This window comes from Mirounga leonina, unplaced genomic scaffold (genome assembly GCF_011800145.1).
Source record: "Mirounga leonina isolate KUSES-001 unplaced genomic scaffold, KU_Mleo_1.0 Mir_176, whole genome shotgun sequence".
NCBI lineage: Eukaryota > Metazoa > Chordata > Mammalia > Carnivora > Phocidae > Mirounga > Mirounga leonina.
Window position 1 is genome coordinate 54,716,315 of NW_023270454.1, and position 16,902 is coordinate 54,733,216.

A 16,902-nucleotide genomic window follows, 5' to 3' on the forward strand; every position below is an offset into this window, starting at 1 on the left:
TACTGTAACTACTGACATTTGGATTTCTACTATTTTGTGTGATTTGTTCTTTCTCTTCGCCTTCAACAGGGTTTTCTTAACTACAAATTATTTCCTTCCTACTTAATACTACTTTTAATTTAACCTAACTCTTGCGAACTGTAAAACAGTACACAAATCCTTCCAGGTTTACACTGCTTTTTACCATCACAGTGAACTTAAATAGGAACCAAATGTAGTCATTTGGCAATGCTGCTGCTGGACACTAGTTCACACTGCCTTCTGGCATTTGCAGGCTATGTGAACCTCTTGCACCTTTTTTTCTTTACACTTAAAAAGGGAGAATTTTTAAGGATAAAATATTGGGAGGTACTTACAATCAACAGACATTCCTTCTTCACCGCTGGAAGGCTGTCTTTCCTATTTAATTACTAGTGACTTAGGTTTTTCAACAAACAAGCAAAACAAACCTAAATCCTATCCAATTCTCCCCAATTCAGCATAAGACGAATAGGAATGAAATGTCAATTGTTAAGCCTTCTAGACTTAAGTATTCATTTGCATTTCATTGGACAGTCTAAAGTACATGGGGGTATAAACATTTTTCTAGACGGAGGATCCATTAGCCTTTGATTCTTTTGTTTTTCTGTCCCTATAAGATTAAGCACCAAATGCTCTAATCTAGACCAGGGGCCTTAATCATTTTCTTATCCCAACATCCTAAACTACTTGATACATTTTTGTTAAGAATAGCAATTTTCTGGGGCGCCTAGGTGTCTCAGTCGGTTAAGCGTCTGCCTTTGGCTCAGGTCATGATTCCAGGGTCCTGGGATGGAGCTCCGCATTGGGTTCCCTGCTCGGCCGGGAGCCTGCTTCTCCCTCTCCCCCACCCCCTTGTGATCTCTGTGTCAAATAAATAAATAAAATCTTTAAAAAAAAAAAATTGCAATTCTCAAGCAAGAGCTATTATGAGACTTAACGGGGCATGGAGCTCCTCTATGCCTACTGAAAATGTCTAAAGTCTTCAAATTCATTTATTACTACATTTTCTCTTCTAGTATATAAAGCTAAATTATTCTCTGACAACATATCCAACATGAGCAAACTATTTTAGTTTTCAGAATCAATTGCATCTGAAGGTTTGAAAAATTCGTCCATTTAATTAAAGACCCTCATCAACAAGCAAACTTTTGTAAATGTTTCTGATGACTTGTCCACAAACTACCATCAAGTCAGTGAAGTTCAATATGTGAAAATTAAACCTAAGGTGTACAAAACATGGTTCAAGAAGCAGATATATATTTATTCTAATTACATGACTTGACAATGTGCACTGTCATCCAAACATTAATTGCATTTATTACCAATTGCTATTTGTTCACTAGTATGAAGATGTCAATTTACATACATAAAGTGTTTTATATACTTTGATCCTGCCATATGTAAACATTTTTAAGGATGTAGTGAACCAAAATTGTGTTCCAGTTGTGTATTCCTAGAATGTTATCAATATAACATCTCAAACCATTCTCATGTTGGTTCATTGAAGCTGAGGTCTATTACATGCAAAAATCAGTTATTTTTTTCATAGACACGTCATACTTGGTTGATTTTATGCATTGCACTGGTTACTCTGTGTATAGAAAACAAACTGGGAAATTAAGAAATCAAATGTAGTTTTCTTAAAAAAAGAAAAACTAGCTAGTAGGAACTAAACTGCCAGAAATTATTTTACACTAATGACTAGAGTCAGAGTCACCATGTACAGAAATTATTTTAATAATGGTTGAAGAAAAAATGACTTGGATGCCATATTGTTAGAACTAAAACAATTTGATAATTTCATTAAAAAACTGCTTCTGTATACTGTAGTATTGAACAATGGCTTCATCCTACCAAGTATAAAAGGTAACCACTTTTAACGTGAGTCTCCTTGTAAAACACTAAGCCATAAAATTTTATTTCAGGGACAAAAATACAACACTTTAAAACATTACCTTGATTTCCCTATCTCTAATTACATATTAACATCTTATTCTGGATGGGTCCGTATGATTTCAAGAGGATTTTACTCAAGGTTTTGGAAGCAAAAAATTTAGGAAATTGTAAAAAAAACAAGGAAGATGCACAGTACATGTACGTAAATCAGAAAGCAACAAACAATGGAAGGTGGCTAACCCTTAAACAACTATTTTGAATTTCTGAACCTTGTTATTTTGTCACATTGATATTTGTATTAAAAATAAGGAATGCTGGGTTTCTTAATACATAATAATTCACAAAATTGACCTCTTTCGGTCCAGAACTACTTAAAAGAATTCTACTTGAAAGTATTCTAAAGGCCAAAACATGAAAAATCTAGAAGCCATTATTAAATTTTAGAGATATTATATATGGAAACTTACAACACGGCTTTCAAGTATGAATTTAAGAGTCAAAATATTCTTCACAGTAAGATTTGGTATTTAAAGGGGACAAAGGCAATAAAATTAGCTATCAAAGTGATAGGACAGCAGTGAAACTATTTTTAAAAATCCATGAAATAAAAGACCTAAAGAATAATCTAAAAAAAAAAAAAAAACAACAAAATATGCTTGAGAAAAATAGGATTATTTAAGAGCTTAGAACTGGATGACAGGATAAATAAAACAAGATTAACCAGAAATAATAAGATCATTTCCATCTACAAGTTTATACACTATAAAAGTAAAACATACTGAATTTTACTTATCTCTGTACAGGATGGGTTATTTTTAGGTTATCATTTTACTTCTTTAATAAATCACCCTGTGACTCAGAACATGACAGTAATAGATTCCAAAGCAAAGATTATACTGTTGATTTTTATTATGGTTATGGATTTTGACCTGCTTGACAGAGTCAAATAATCATGATTCAATTATTAGTTTTTTTCTTTGATTTGAATGTTCCAAGTCATTTAATAATGTATTTTAATAGATGTGCTTTTTCTTTTAGTACCTACTCTAATAATATGCTAGAGGTATCCTTAGGGATCTGAAAGATGAAAGAATGATTACCACCTAATAGGTACTTGACCACTGCCATAGACATTTAAGTTTTCTTCCTTTAAGCAGTGTCAGTTTAATATTCTAAGAATTCCAGGTGCCCTTTTTTGTGTGAAACAAGTACCCTTGAATTTAGCAAGAAAAAAATTTAGACATCTGATTTATAAACCCAAAGCTGTTTTTCTTAGGAAACACAGGAATATATGGGAGAACATTAATTTTAGTACATTTTTAAATTAGAGATGTGGAAGCAAAACAGATGAAGTTTTTTGTTTGTTTTGGTCTTTTTGATCTGCATTAATTTTTGTTACTTTTTTATCAGAAGAAAAAATTATATGCTTCCTGGGAACTTTTAAAATGGTAAGACCTTGGATTAAATAAGACCTTGACAAAAAACAAAAGGTAATTATAAACCTGCTTTTTCTTTTTTGATCAGAAAGTCTGTTTTCTGAAATTGCTTTAAAAAAGATTAGTTTGCTAAATGGTAGTCACAAACCACTGTAGAGTAAGAGGATAATAAAATATTAGAACCACACTTGATAAGCATCCCTACTACCTATGTCATTTGAAAAGTTATCAAGTGGCTCCTTTAAGCAGTGCCGACAGATTTTAAATACTGATAAAATTAAGTTTTATGCCTATCATTAATTTTGTAGGATCAAATATCACAAAGCCAAATTCCACTTAAAACTTCCAAAGTTTAACCACAAAATAACATTTACCTTAGAATTGAGGTTTTTGGTTGAAATTCTAAAAGGTGAGAAGGGTGAAGTTATATTTGCCATTTAAGATTCACTTCTATGGTATGTAAGACCAAAGCCAGGGTTTCAGTTGTTGTGAACTACCAAATATCAGCTATTAAAAAAAATTCCTAATGGGAAGGTTTATAGGTTTATTATTACAACTCAAATTTATGAAAATGGAGGAATGGTTCTATGTATTTTGGGTCAAACTGAAGTCAGCTAATTGGTTTACTGTATTTGCCTCTTGTCTTTAAATACTGATTTCTCACAAACAGTTCAAGATGTGCTAATTTGGATAAAATGCTTTAACACTCATTATATTGAATATTGAGCCCCAAAATTCACTTTAATATAGACTTCTATCTAGGAAATAATCATAAATATACTAAAAATTGGCCAAGAAACTAAGAAATCTTTATTTCTTCTTAATAAAAGTTTAATTAATTATATTCTTTTAAACGGAGATGATCTGCTTATTCCAAAAGCCCAATTCTTTGGTGTGCTGTTTCTAGTTGTTAACTTAAGAATTCTGTATACTGCTAAGGAATTGAAACATCTCAAACTTTCTTATATTATGTATTTAAGCAGTCTTTGTTTTTAAAATCACAGTATTATTGGCTATCAGGAGTTGGATTCTGAAATCAAGTAATTTCTACTTTTCCAAAGCGTGCTAATCTAGATTAACCATCCTAGATATTTTCTACATACTTAGTTCGTATTTGCTTATTATAGGAAAACATTATAATTTTCTAGGTCTTTTAAAATAACTTCTAAAATAGTGGCCTTTTTGAAAAAATTTTTGTCTAGTACTGCATATATTTCAGTGCAGATTAAAATTAAACTGAACCATGCCTTCCACCCAAAACTGTATTAAGGAGAACATATTTTCCTTTATTAACATATTCAATAAATAACCACATCATAAAGGTTAAAGGGCTTTTGAAAATATCATTTAAGTTGAATGAGTAGGAAAAGTATACATATTATCTTTGGATGTATTTAACTTATTAAGTCAGGTGTTATATAACTGCAAGAAGTGGAATGTTATATATCTGACTAAAACAGAGCTACATAAACTGAAGAGAAGAACAGGAAATGTCAGGTATAATTAGACAATTCAGATGCAGAAAGGGCTATTTCCTCATCTGTTTGCAAGAAGTTATGGAGCTACATAGCTCTTAATGAAGTTGGTGGAGATTTTCTTGTTAACTCAAGAAAAAGCTATAAACTCCCTAAATGTGTACTGTTGAAATATTCCTTCCTAACTTTGATGCTATTCCTGAAATGAACCTATATATTCAACCTATAAAGGAAAAGTAACTGATGCTTTAAAGAAAAAAAAAGTACTTCATTACTAATGGATATAATTAGTTCACTTCTGGAGTATTAAGACAAGGATAAGTTTAAAGACTAGAAGACATTAAAAATATATTGGGTCTATATGATTTTTTAATGCAAAAAAGGGACATCTCCCTCAAAAAGGATGAATAAAAATCCCTGCAAAATGCACTGCTCCATACTCTCCCCTTCAGGGCAGACTACATTGTAGAAACAAAATCTCTCTTAAGAGAACTATTTGTGAGTAATAATGACTATCCCTAAAGATATTCAACTCTCAATTTTTACTACTTAAGAAAAGTCAGTATTAGTTGTTCTTAATTTAAAGGTTTAGCTTTGGGGAAAAGTGAGCCTTTCAAAATTTTAACTTAGGTTAATCTAGTTGATTGGCATGAAACAAAGTGCCCATGGCATTGTCTATGCTTCTTGTAGGTTTGGAAAGTCATTTCAGTCTGCTCCCATACTTAAATAGTTTCAAGCCTCTGGAAGGAACTGAACAATGTGAACAAGTCTGGTGATGAAGCACAGATTAAGTCCTTCAAATATCTTAATTTCACAGTCCTTTGTCCCATATAATAGATGTAAGAAGCACCAAAACTGGAGCCAAGATCTGAACAGGTAATGTAACAGCAGGAACTATAATTTAATCACATCATATCATATTACACTTATGTAACATTCTATATTTTGCCTGTTGATATGTAACATAGTTAAGTTTATTACAAGCATTATTTCCTAAGACTTACGGTAGAAGTACTTCTTTTCAAGTATTACCGCTTATTTAATAGTGTTTATCTATTTCTTAACATTAATCAGTGATAAATGTATATTATGCGATACACATTGTGCCATTTCTCCCTACCCTGTGTTATTAACAAAATTAATTAAGAAAACCAAAACATTAAAACTGAAACAAGGCTATCAACATCACAGATGCATGTCTGAGTAGGTCAACAGCATTTCCCCCTTAACATGAAGGTATTTTCATCAAAAATGCTTCTTATCTTTAGGCTAGTATTACTTTAGCAGCAGCTGGTCTTCAGGACAAGTGGATCAGAAGTTTCAAGTGAAAATGACACTGAATTACTCTGAGAAAACATCAATCCACATTACTAATAAAAGATGCAAACTGCTGGTGTCACCGTAACATAAAAATTGTGTTTTCCCTTTCAACATGTGATTTATTTCATTTATGTGATGACAATACTTTGGAGTTCTCATGGCACAACCAATGAGATTATTTGTTTTCATATTTAAATTCTAACTACAATAACTAGAAAAAAAGTCAGTGCCTCAGTGGCTTTAAACCACATCAATTTCAATGTTTTTCAAAATGATGATGCAATTAAATCTATGCTTCTGCAACAATAGTGCAATACAATATCCTCTCCTGAATACAGGAGCTGAGGTTTATCCAAGTAGAAGCTTTAAATAAGGTAGATTGTTGCCAAATATGTATCAGTCTCGCATGTTTGATATAACATGTATTAGGAAAGCTAAAACTGACTTGTAATCTATACTCAGCTAAAGCTTCACATAAGCAGCAATGGAAATGAACAGAGGTGCACTCAATATAAAACACTTTTCAAAACTACTCCAAAAAACAAATGACAAAAAGTGGTTAAAGAACAACTGAACATATGTTGTGTGTACCACATGTAAAAGGAAGAATGGACCTTGTGGTTGCTTGCACTGTTTGAATTATGTGAAGGTAAATTTAAGACTTAGTCCACTTCCATCTCTCCAGAAGATTTAGTATGCTGGGAGCTGTCTTTTGTTGTATCTGGTTTAGTTTCAGTCCCACTCTGTCCATCCATTGGTCCATTGTGTTCACTATTAGCTTTTGCTTTGTCTTCAGCAACCTCTACTTTCGGTTTGGGCTTGTAAATGATGGGGTTACAGAAATTATCCAGTTCCTAAAGACATGAAGAAAAGTGATTATTTTAAAAATACTACAGAATAAGTTATCATTAACTTTCTAAATTTCCACATTAATAGGACATTCCTGAATTTATGTTAGCTCAGTCAGAAAACCAAGTTTCTTCAAATACTTCAATGAAGCATTTACTTCAGGGTTAGTGCATGTTAGTGTTGACAACGAACTCTTCAATCTTTAATAAATTCTTTGTATCTAATTTTCCTAAAACCTGGTTCCTCATAATTTTCTTGTTTTCTTGGGCAGAAATAATTTTTAATTCATTCCTTTAAATTATGCCTAATGCTCTGAGAATTATGTCAAATAACACCTATCTCATAAATTGATATTTACATGAAAACAGCTTTAATAAGTGGAATTGTAGAACTATGCTGAAGGAAAAATAAGTCATGAATGTAAATGCAACTTAATATAATAACTTTAAGTACAATGTATTTTCTCTATCTTTGCTTATTTCTTTTTAACACAGAAATAAAAGACCATTAAAATCTTTCAAGACCAGTGTCATAGAGATTGGGATGGTGATGGAAAGATAGGAAGGAGTGTTAACATCCTGGGGAAACTGCTCTTATCACACTATGTCTCAATTGATGAGGCGTAAATTATTATGGCTTCTTCGCAAAACTTTCTCCAAAGGAAAATATTTTGCTTAAATACCTGTTTTTGTTTAAAAAAACCCAGAAAAACAAAAACCTTGAAAACATACTCAACTAGAAAAGAAAAAAAAAAGCACCTGAAATTCCATCTTCTACAGATTAACATGAACATTTTGGTGAATATCCTTCTAGATGTATGTCCATGCATACACATACATGCAAAGCTACAGATCTATGAAGATGCTTGCTAAATAACTTCATTTAGATTCTATAATCTTTCCTTTTCCATTCAATATGTTGTATACATCTATCTATCTAAATATCTCTCTATATCTAAAATTATGTAATGATTGCAAAGTGTTGTGTGGATGCTTCAATTTATCTAGTTTCTTACGGCTAGGTATTTGTTTCTTCCAATTTTTTGCTAACTAATAAGCAAGGGTATTTATGTGCCTATACCTGTGCAATGATCAATTTAGGATGAACTCCTAGAACTGTGATTTCTGGGTTAAAGGGTATGTATACTTCCTTTAAATTTCTATACATATACTGATAAAAAATGTTTTAACGAATTCAACCAAGTTGCTCAGGGAGAGCATCTGTTGCTTTGCACCCTTGACAACTTATGACAAAGCTTACGAATGTAAACACACAACCATGAATCCGATGAAAAGAGATGGGTGAGAAGAACGTGATGAGGATGAACACCTTTTCCTATACTTATCAGACATATATGCCTTTTTTGGTCAATTGCTTATCCTATGTCTTTACTAATTTTTCTACTTAGCTGATTTTTTTAAGATTTTATTTATTTATTTGACAGAGAAAAACACAGTGAGAGGGGGAACACAAGCAGGGAGAGTGGGAGAGGGAGAAGCAGGCCTCCCGTGGAGCAGGGAGCCTGAGGCGGGGCTCGATCCCAGGACCCTGGGATCATGACCTGAGCCGAAGGCAGACTGAGCCACCCAGGCGCCCCGATGCTGATCTTTATTATAAAATTTGTCTCCATGTTTTTCATGGTGTTTTTTTCTATGGTAATCTCTGATATTTTCATGGGTAATGTTTTTTAGACCGGGAAATTTATCTCAGAAGTAAGATTTTTACGACAGAATTTTATAGGTTTCAAATGATGTCAAAGACCAAACTGCCAAGTTTTACAATGGAGATTTAGAAGTCTTATCTAATCCCGAAAAATCTAAAGTATTTAACAGCAAGTTGTCATATTGCTTTCTTTCTTTCTGCACTACACTTAAAATGTAAAAAAAAAAACAGCCTTGTGTATGTGACTAAATCAAGAAACAGGGATGTCCCACCTAGAATCTTTTTTGCAAAATTACAAATGAGCCTTAAATTTGTTTCTCTAAGTTCTTTTGCAAGTTGATGATTTCTCAAAGTATGGCTCCCATTAAAAATGTTTAATGCTTGGGTGCCCTGGGTGGCTCAGTCGTTAAGTGTCTGTCTACCTTCGGCTCAGGTCATCGGCTCAGGTCATGATCCCAGGGTCCTGGGATCGAGTCCCGCATCGGGCTCCCTGCTCGGCGGGAAGCCTGCTTCTCCCTCTCCCACTGCCCCTGCTTGTGTTCCTGTTCTCACTGTCTCTCTGTCAAATAAATAAAATCTTTTTTTTTTTTTTTAAAGATTTTATTTATTTATTTGACAGAGACAGACACAGTAAGAGAGGGAACACAAGCAGGGGGAGTGGGAGAGGGAGAAGCAGGTCTCCTGCCGAGCAGGGAGCCCGATGCGGGGCTCGATCCCAGGACCCTGGGACCATGAAAGATGCTTAACGACTGAGCCACCCAGGTGCCCCAAATGAAGTCTTAAAAAAAATGTTTAATGCTTGAACCCATTAAAAAGAGAATTTTATAGTTACTTACCTTTGACTTCGCAACTATTTCTGAAACTTTCACCACAGGATCTTGAGTGAGACTTAGTTTGTTCTGTGCATTCATCTTACTGTTCAGCCAACTCATGGCTTCACTGATATATTTTTCAACTTTTTCCACATCGGCAGGATCCAAATGATCGTATCTTTCATCCTATTAAAAAAATTTTAATGTAAAATTGTCAGTAATGCATCAATTAATAATTTCTATTTAAAAGATTTAGATTCTTATTGAATGTATACCTCACACATATCCATGTGAAGAAGCCACATACAAATTATATAGACTTGAAGAGACTGGGAGAAAGAAAAAAAATCAGTGTGTTTTAAAAGGAAAGGCTTTCTGAAGAAGTCAGGTTTGCCAAAAAATGCCTACTTAGCCAAGAAAGAAGATGCACGGAATTGAATTTGTTAGGGAATAAAGAGAAATAAGAGAAGAAGGCATACCGCAAGCTAGACAGAAAATTCTCAATATATAGCAGAACAGCATGGTAAGTTGTTGATAAGGAGGATTACATAACATTCTGTCTGAAAGATACAACTGCAGGCAACCACATATAGGAAACAATCTAAGAAATCACGGTTTAGGATGGTAGTCACAAGACCAGAAAGAAATGGCAATGCAACATAAAGAGGATTTCCTGATGGATTATAGATTGGACATGGAAAATAAAGGGAAATGGAATGAAAGAGTACTCCAAAGCCAAAGAGCTGGGAGAATGGTGATGCTGTGTTTTAAAACCATACACACCTAGGGAATTTTAAGAGATTAAAGCCACATATCTGCCCTGTATTTTAAGTGTGTAAGTACCCTTTACCAATAATTTTCCAACAAATTTTTTTTTTTTTTTTTTTTTTGAGAGAGAGTACATGCATGGGGTGGGGTTGGGGACAGAGGGAAAGGGAAAAGAGAGAGAATCCCAAGCAGTCTCCCTGTTCAGTGTGGAGCCCAACACAGGGCTCGATCCTACGACTCTGAGATCATGACCTGAGCCAAAATCAAGAGTTGGATGCTCAAATGACCGAGCCACCCAGGCGCCCCTCCAATAAAAAAAAAAAAAGTTTTAAGTTTGGTGCACAAGGTCTCCAGAACTTGTTGGCAATAATTGAGATTGTTTTGTAGCTGAGAACTTAATAGATTTACCCTACCGCCACCATGTACTACCCCCACATGGCATCATCATTTGCTGGCTTTGTGGCTTTCATACCTTGTTTCTGTATGCTTCTATCACTTTCATAACAAGTTGAATCTTTTTTCCCAAGTCGTTTAAAGCTTTTGGTCTCTCTTCATGTTCCATGTACCTCATCTGAATAGGCTGGCCATATTTCTATTAAGAAATTTTTTTAAAAGAAAAAAGTTATTAACAGAAAACAATTTTTAACAGAAGACAACTTTTATGGGCCTTTACATGCAGATGAATAGGAAAGAAAGCTGGCCAGATCAAAATATGCCTCCTCTGTTTCCCTACGTGACGGTAAATTCCGGCGGCTACGTCCTTATGCAATCCTACACAGACATGCTTGACTAATGTTTGAGGTCTTTCTCTCATTTATTAAGATCACCTCTTGATTCCTCTCAAATCCAAAGGCAACACTTTTTAATTCCTTCAAAGTTAGGTGTTAAAAGTTTACAGAACTGTTAAATGAGAAGACCGTAAGGACAATACTCCATGCAGAATTCATGTATTTGAAACTTGGTTTCAAGTATTTCTGTGTATAACTCTGTAAACAACATGATTACTGGAATTTCTGGATATTCATTATCTATTGAATATTATTTATGTTTATTAATTTGATGGAAATTCTGGATCTATGAGTATAGCACTTAAAAAAACAAAACAAAACCAAAAAAAAACAAACCTTTGGCCCCTTACCCTAAGTGCCTGGAATGGGGACTTTCTAAATGTTAAAATAATAGCCTTTATAACTTTGAGAAGGGGGATGCATTAGAAGAATGAATACCTATTTTCTTTTATATTCTTTATACACTTAAAATGTATTTTAGAGTAATTTTAGATTTTCAGATAAATTATAAAGGAAATAATAGAGCATCAAGTATCTCTCATTGCTATCCTCTAATGTTAACATCTTATACCACCATAGAACATACAACTTGTTAAAACTAAGAAACCAACACTAGTGCATTACTATTAACTGAACTCCAGACCTCATGTGGATTTCATAATTTTCTGTTCCAGGATACCATATTGCATTTAGTCTATTTACATCACATTTTTTATTGAAAAAAATTTTTTTAAGATTTTATTTATTTGCGGGGCACCTGGGTGGCTCAGTCGTTAAGCGTCTGCCTTCGGCTCAGGTCATGATCCCAGGGTCCTGGGATCCAGCCCCTCATCAGGCTCCCTGCTCAGCGGGAGGCCTGCTTCTCCCTCTCCCACTCCCCCTGCTTGTGTTCCCTTTCTCGCTGTGTCTCTATCAAACAAATAAAATATTAAAGAAAAATATTTTATTTATTTGAGAGAGAGGACATGCACGAGTGTGAGAGAGTGCATGAGCAGGGGAGAAGCAGAGAGAGAGAGCGCAAATGGAGGGGGAGGAGGAGGAGCAGAGGGAGAAGTAGACACCCCACTGAGCAGGGAACCCCTGGGATCATGACCTGAGCCAAAGACAGATGTTAACCAAGTGAGCCCCCCAGGTGCCCCTTATTGTAAATGTTTTTGAAAAGAGGACCAAGTACTGTATTTTTAACAGCCAACTCAAAAAAAAAAAAAAAAGCATACTAAGGCCTGTGAAAACTTCTATAACGTTCATTTCTATGGTTACTTATATATTTGGGGTAAAATAATTCTTCTTGAGGGCTGCTTGGCCTTTCAGTTATTTCTACTACCCTCAGATGCCTGGCTGCTCCTACTACCCAAAATATACACATTCTCTTAGGGAGATGGGGAGTAATACCACCATCAAGATAAAAATGTGATAAAGCCTAGTTTTGCTACCATAAGCTTAGGTTTTCTAGTTGCTTTCTAATTATTCTATCTGGAAGTAATTTACTGGCATGAAGACAATTCTAACTTTTTCAAAATATTAACTTTTGCTTTTAAGTAACTTCTCTTACACTCCCCACCTCCCCAGTCCTAAAGGGCTGCCTTTTCCCATAGTCTAGGAATCATTATCAATGTCATCTATGTTTTTCCCTTGCTACTCAGAGTGGCTCAGTGACCAGCACCATCATAATTTCTTGGAAGTTTGTTAAAAACAGAGAATCATGGGCCCACCACCTCAGATATATACTGAATCACAGTCTGCATTTAGTAAGAGCCCCTGGTAATTATGTGAACATTAAAGTATTGCTATGATCCACACTTGGAAGAAAAGACAAATTTCCTATCATCCTTGTAATCTGAACTTAAAACTATTTCTTTTTTTCAGGGTAGGGTAGACAAGCAGAAAGGAGTAATAGTGGTCTTTTCTTAAAATCATACCACTGGACCTAGAAAAGGGAGACCTGGTGGCCACATCTCCTTATTTCTTTGTGGAATGACATTCAAGAGCAGGAGCACTATTTTCGAATTTCTTCACTGGCCAGGTGTCCACATCAGTTGCAATGTGAAAATACAAAAGGGCAGTATATTACTGCTCTAAATCATGGCAGTGAAGGGGGAGAGAAGCAGAGAAAGGGTGTATCCTCCAATGGCTAAGAAGGGAGCAGGTTCACAAATCTCATCTTAATGACATCTCAGAAATAGATGGCTAATATAAAAGTGGTAACACTGCAATCATCTGCTACATATTTATACCTGAAAATCATAACAAATATAATTATACATTACTTGAATTCAATTATCATGTAGCATTACTGCCCTCTAAAAATGCTTTTAAGATTAGACAACATTTCTTCCTACATGTATCTTGCTTTAGTATTTTCTAATATATTTATTAAAAATAGACGGTGTTTTACAGCATAATTTTTAGGAAGACTTAATGTTCTATTCAAAACTAACAAGGACTTTAAAAAATTTACCTTAAGTTCTTGAAGCTTATCCACATAAATTTGTTTAGGTTGGTCTTCTCCTTCTTCATAAAGCCAATTTTCTGTGTCTTCCAATATTGCAGACAGTTTATTCAAGTCCTAGTTATACATTTAAAAGACACTGACTGAAAATGCATTCCTCAGAAATAAAAGTTATCAAAGAAGGACAGAATGTTTTTCAAGTATAAAAGATTAAATTTCAGATTTCTCGGGCTTTTTATTCATAAACATGTTTTTCACCATACTTCTGCAATTGGGATAAATAACTATGAACCATTCCTAAACATGGCTCAAGGAGATTGACAACAGTAACACATTTGGTATGTTTATTTACAAAATTCGTATTAACACTGTCAAACAAATAATTTTTTTTAAAGATTTATTTTAGGGAGAAAGTGTGAATGAGCAAGAGCGCATGCGAGCGCAAGTGGAGGGAGGGGTGGGGGGAGAGAGAGAGCAGACTCCACACTGAGCGTGGAGCCCAACATGAGGCTCAATCTCACGACCCTGAGATCATGACCTGAGCTGAAATCAAGAGTCAGATGCTTAACCAACTGAGCCACACACCCAGGTGCCCCTCAAACAAATAGTTCCAATAAAAAATTTTAAAATATAGACTTACTTCTTGAGTGATGAATTTTTCATAGACTGTGCCCAGCTTGTCTCTAAAATCATATACATATTCTTCAACGGCATTCTTAGCATCATTTCTTTCTTTCTCTAATTTATCTTGCATTATCATCTTCCCCTATTCAAAATGTTTAGATTAGTTGCTATTAAGAATATGCAGGAGAGTCATCAGGGAAATGCATATCAAAACCACAATAATCTATCATCTAATACCTGTCAGAATGGCTAGAATCAAAAAGACAAGAAATAACAAGTGTCGCTGAAGGTATGGAGAAAAAGGAATCCTCATGCAGTGTTGGTGGGAATGTAAATTGGTGCAGCAACTGTGGAAAACAGTATGGAGGTTCCTCAAAAAATTAAAAATAGAAGTACCATAAGATCCAGTAATTCCACTATTGGGTATTTACCCAAAGAAAACAAAAATAATTAGATGTATGCACCCCTCTGTTTATTGCAGCATTATTTACAATACAAAGATACAGAAGCAGCCCGTGTCCATTGATAGATGAATAGATAAAGAAGGTGTGGGCTCTGTGTGTGAGTGTGCGTAATAGAGTATTACTCGGCCATTAAAAAAGGACGAAATCTTGCTATTTGCAACAACATAAATGGACCTATGCTAAGTGAAACAAGTCAGACAAAACCAAATACCATATTATTTCACTTATATGTGGAATCTAAAAAACAAAACAAATGAATAACAAAGTAGAAACAGTCCCATAAATAGAACTGATGGTTGCCAGAGGGGAGATAGGTGGGGGGGGGGATGGGCAAAATGGGTGAAAGGGAGTGGAGATACAGGCTTCCAGTTATGGAATGAGTAAGTCATGGGGCTAAATGGTACAACACAGGGAATACAGTCAATAGTATAATAATAGTGTATAGTGAGAGATGATGTATAGACTGGTTTATCACTATGCTATATACCTGAAACTAAAGTAACACTGTTTACAAACTAGACTTCAATTAAAAAAAAAAAAAGAATATGCATCAGGGAAATGCAAATCAAAACCCTTTCATACCTACTAGAATGACTATAATCAAAGAAATGGATTATAAGAAATGGACAGTGTTGGTGAGGATGTGGAGAATTTTTAACCCTTGCATATTGCTACTGGGAATGTAAAATGCTGCAGCTGTTATGTAAAACAGTTTGGTGGTTCCTCAAAAGGCTAAACAAAGAATTACAATAGGACAGCAATTTCACTCCTAAGTATAGAACCAAAGGAACTGAAAACAGGAACTCAAAACAGGTATTTGGTATTTGTATGCCCACTACAGCATTATTCACAATAGCCAAAAGGTGGAAACAACTCAGTTGTCCATTAACAAATGAATGGATAAATAAAATGTACAGATATCTCCAATGAAATATTATTCTATTATAAAAAGGTATAAAGTTCTGATACATGTTACAACACGGATGAACTCTGAAAACATGCTAAGTGTATTAAACCAGACACAAAAAGACAAATATTGTATGATTATATTCATATGATTTTTTTTTTTTTTTTAAAGATTTTATTTATTTATGTCAGAGAGAGAGAGCATAAGCAGGGGTAGCGGCAGGCAGAGCCGGCATAGGAGGCAGAAGGAGAAGCAGGCTCCCCGCTGAGCAGGGAGCCCGATGCGGGACTCAATCCCAGGACACTGGGATCATGACCTGAGCCGAAAGCAGACGCTTAACTGACTGAGCCACCCAGGTGTCCCTATATTCGTATGATTTATCTAGAATAGACAAATCCAGAGACAGAAAGTGGCTAGAGTTTATTGGGGGTTGGGGGAAGAAAGGAATGGTGAGTTATTAATGATTACAGACTTTCTGGGGTCATGAAAAAGTTTTGGAAATAGGCAGTGGTGACAATTGACAAAATTGTGAATGTAACAATGCCACTGAATAGTTGTACATTTAGTCAAAATGGCAAATTTTATGTGATATACATTTTACTACAGTTTAAAAGATTAGTAATGTGTAATATTCCAAAAGCTACCAAATGGTACACTTTAAATGGGTGAACTGTATGGTATGTGAATTATATCTCAATAAAGCTATTTAGAAAACCCCACAAAGACTATGTCATTGTACATACTCGGGTTCAATTCCTTGGCTCCCCATTTACTAGCTTTGAGATCACAGGAAGGTCACTGAACCTCTCTAAGCCTCAGTTTTCTTATCCGAAAACAGAGAGAATACAACTATCTGTCTGTTAGGGCTGTTAGTAAGACTGACATGATTCACATAAAATTTTAGAACAGTGCCTAGCACATAACTCAAATGTTAGCTCTGGAAGGGGATATGGTATAGTGGTTGTGATCTTGAGCTCTGGAGACAGACTATCCAGATCCAACTCGAAGGTTACTCTCTGGCCTTGTATGATTTAGTCTACCTGTTCCTGTTTCTTCATCTGTAAAACATAAATCTCTAACAGTACTTCACAGGTTTGTTTTGAGGATTAAATACGATATCAACGTGTTTTAAGAGGTTAGCAAATATGATTATTGTTATAATTAAAGGCAAATATGATTACTGTTATAATTAAAGCAAAGAAAGAATCTGAGGATTGTATACCTGAACCAAATTTTCACTTTAATAGAAATATAGTATTTTAAACAGAAGACTACAGTGCACTGACATTTGGAATTTAAAATAGTGAGACATTTAAAACTTTAAGAAAAATTGTATACACAAAATTTGCCACGGCAGCACTTGCTTACAATTTATTCCTTTGCAAAAACTAATTTGTCTCAAAACAAATTCTGAATTACTCATGGTCTCCA

The 16,902-nt window shown here is 34.6% G+C and overlaps 1 protein-coding gene and 1 long non-coding RNA gene across 2 annotated transcripts in view; one reads left to right on the forward strand and one right to left on the reverse strand.

Moving 5' to 3' along the window:
- LOC118022340 overlaps positions 1–5,603 on the forward strand; it is a 42,869-nt gene extending 37,266 nt beyond the window's left edge. The window contains exon 3 of the long non-coding RNA XR_004682474.1: positions 5,519–5,603. This is a non-coding gene — a long non-coding RNA (uncharacterized LOC118022340). The remainder of the gene's footprint in view (positions 1–5,518) is intronic.
- The window catches only part of HSPA4L (heat shock protein family A (Hsp70) member 4 like), a 53,258-nt gene continuing 37,674 nt past the window's right edge, over positions 1,319–16,902 (reverse strand). The window contains exons 15-19 of the mRNA XM_035023094.1: positions 14,117–14,242; positions 13,486–13,593; positions 10,712–10,831; positions 9,496–9,657; positions 1,319–7,002 (exon numbers count right to left, since the gene is read on the reverse strand). Of these exons, the coding sequence (XP_034878985.1) occupies positions 6,811–7,002; positions 9,496–9,657; positions 10,712–10,831; positions 13,486–13,593; positions 14,117–14,242 (708 nt within the window). The 3' untranslated portion in view covers positions 1,319–6,810. The remainder of the gene's footprint in view (positions 7,003–9,495; positions 9,658–10,711; positions 10,832–13,485; positions 13,594–14,116; positions 14,243–16,902) is intronic.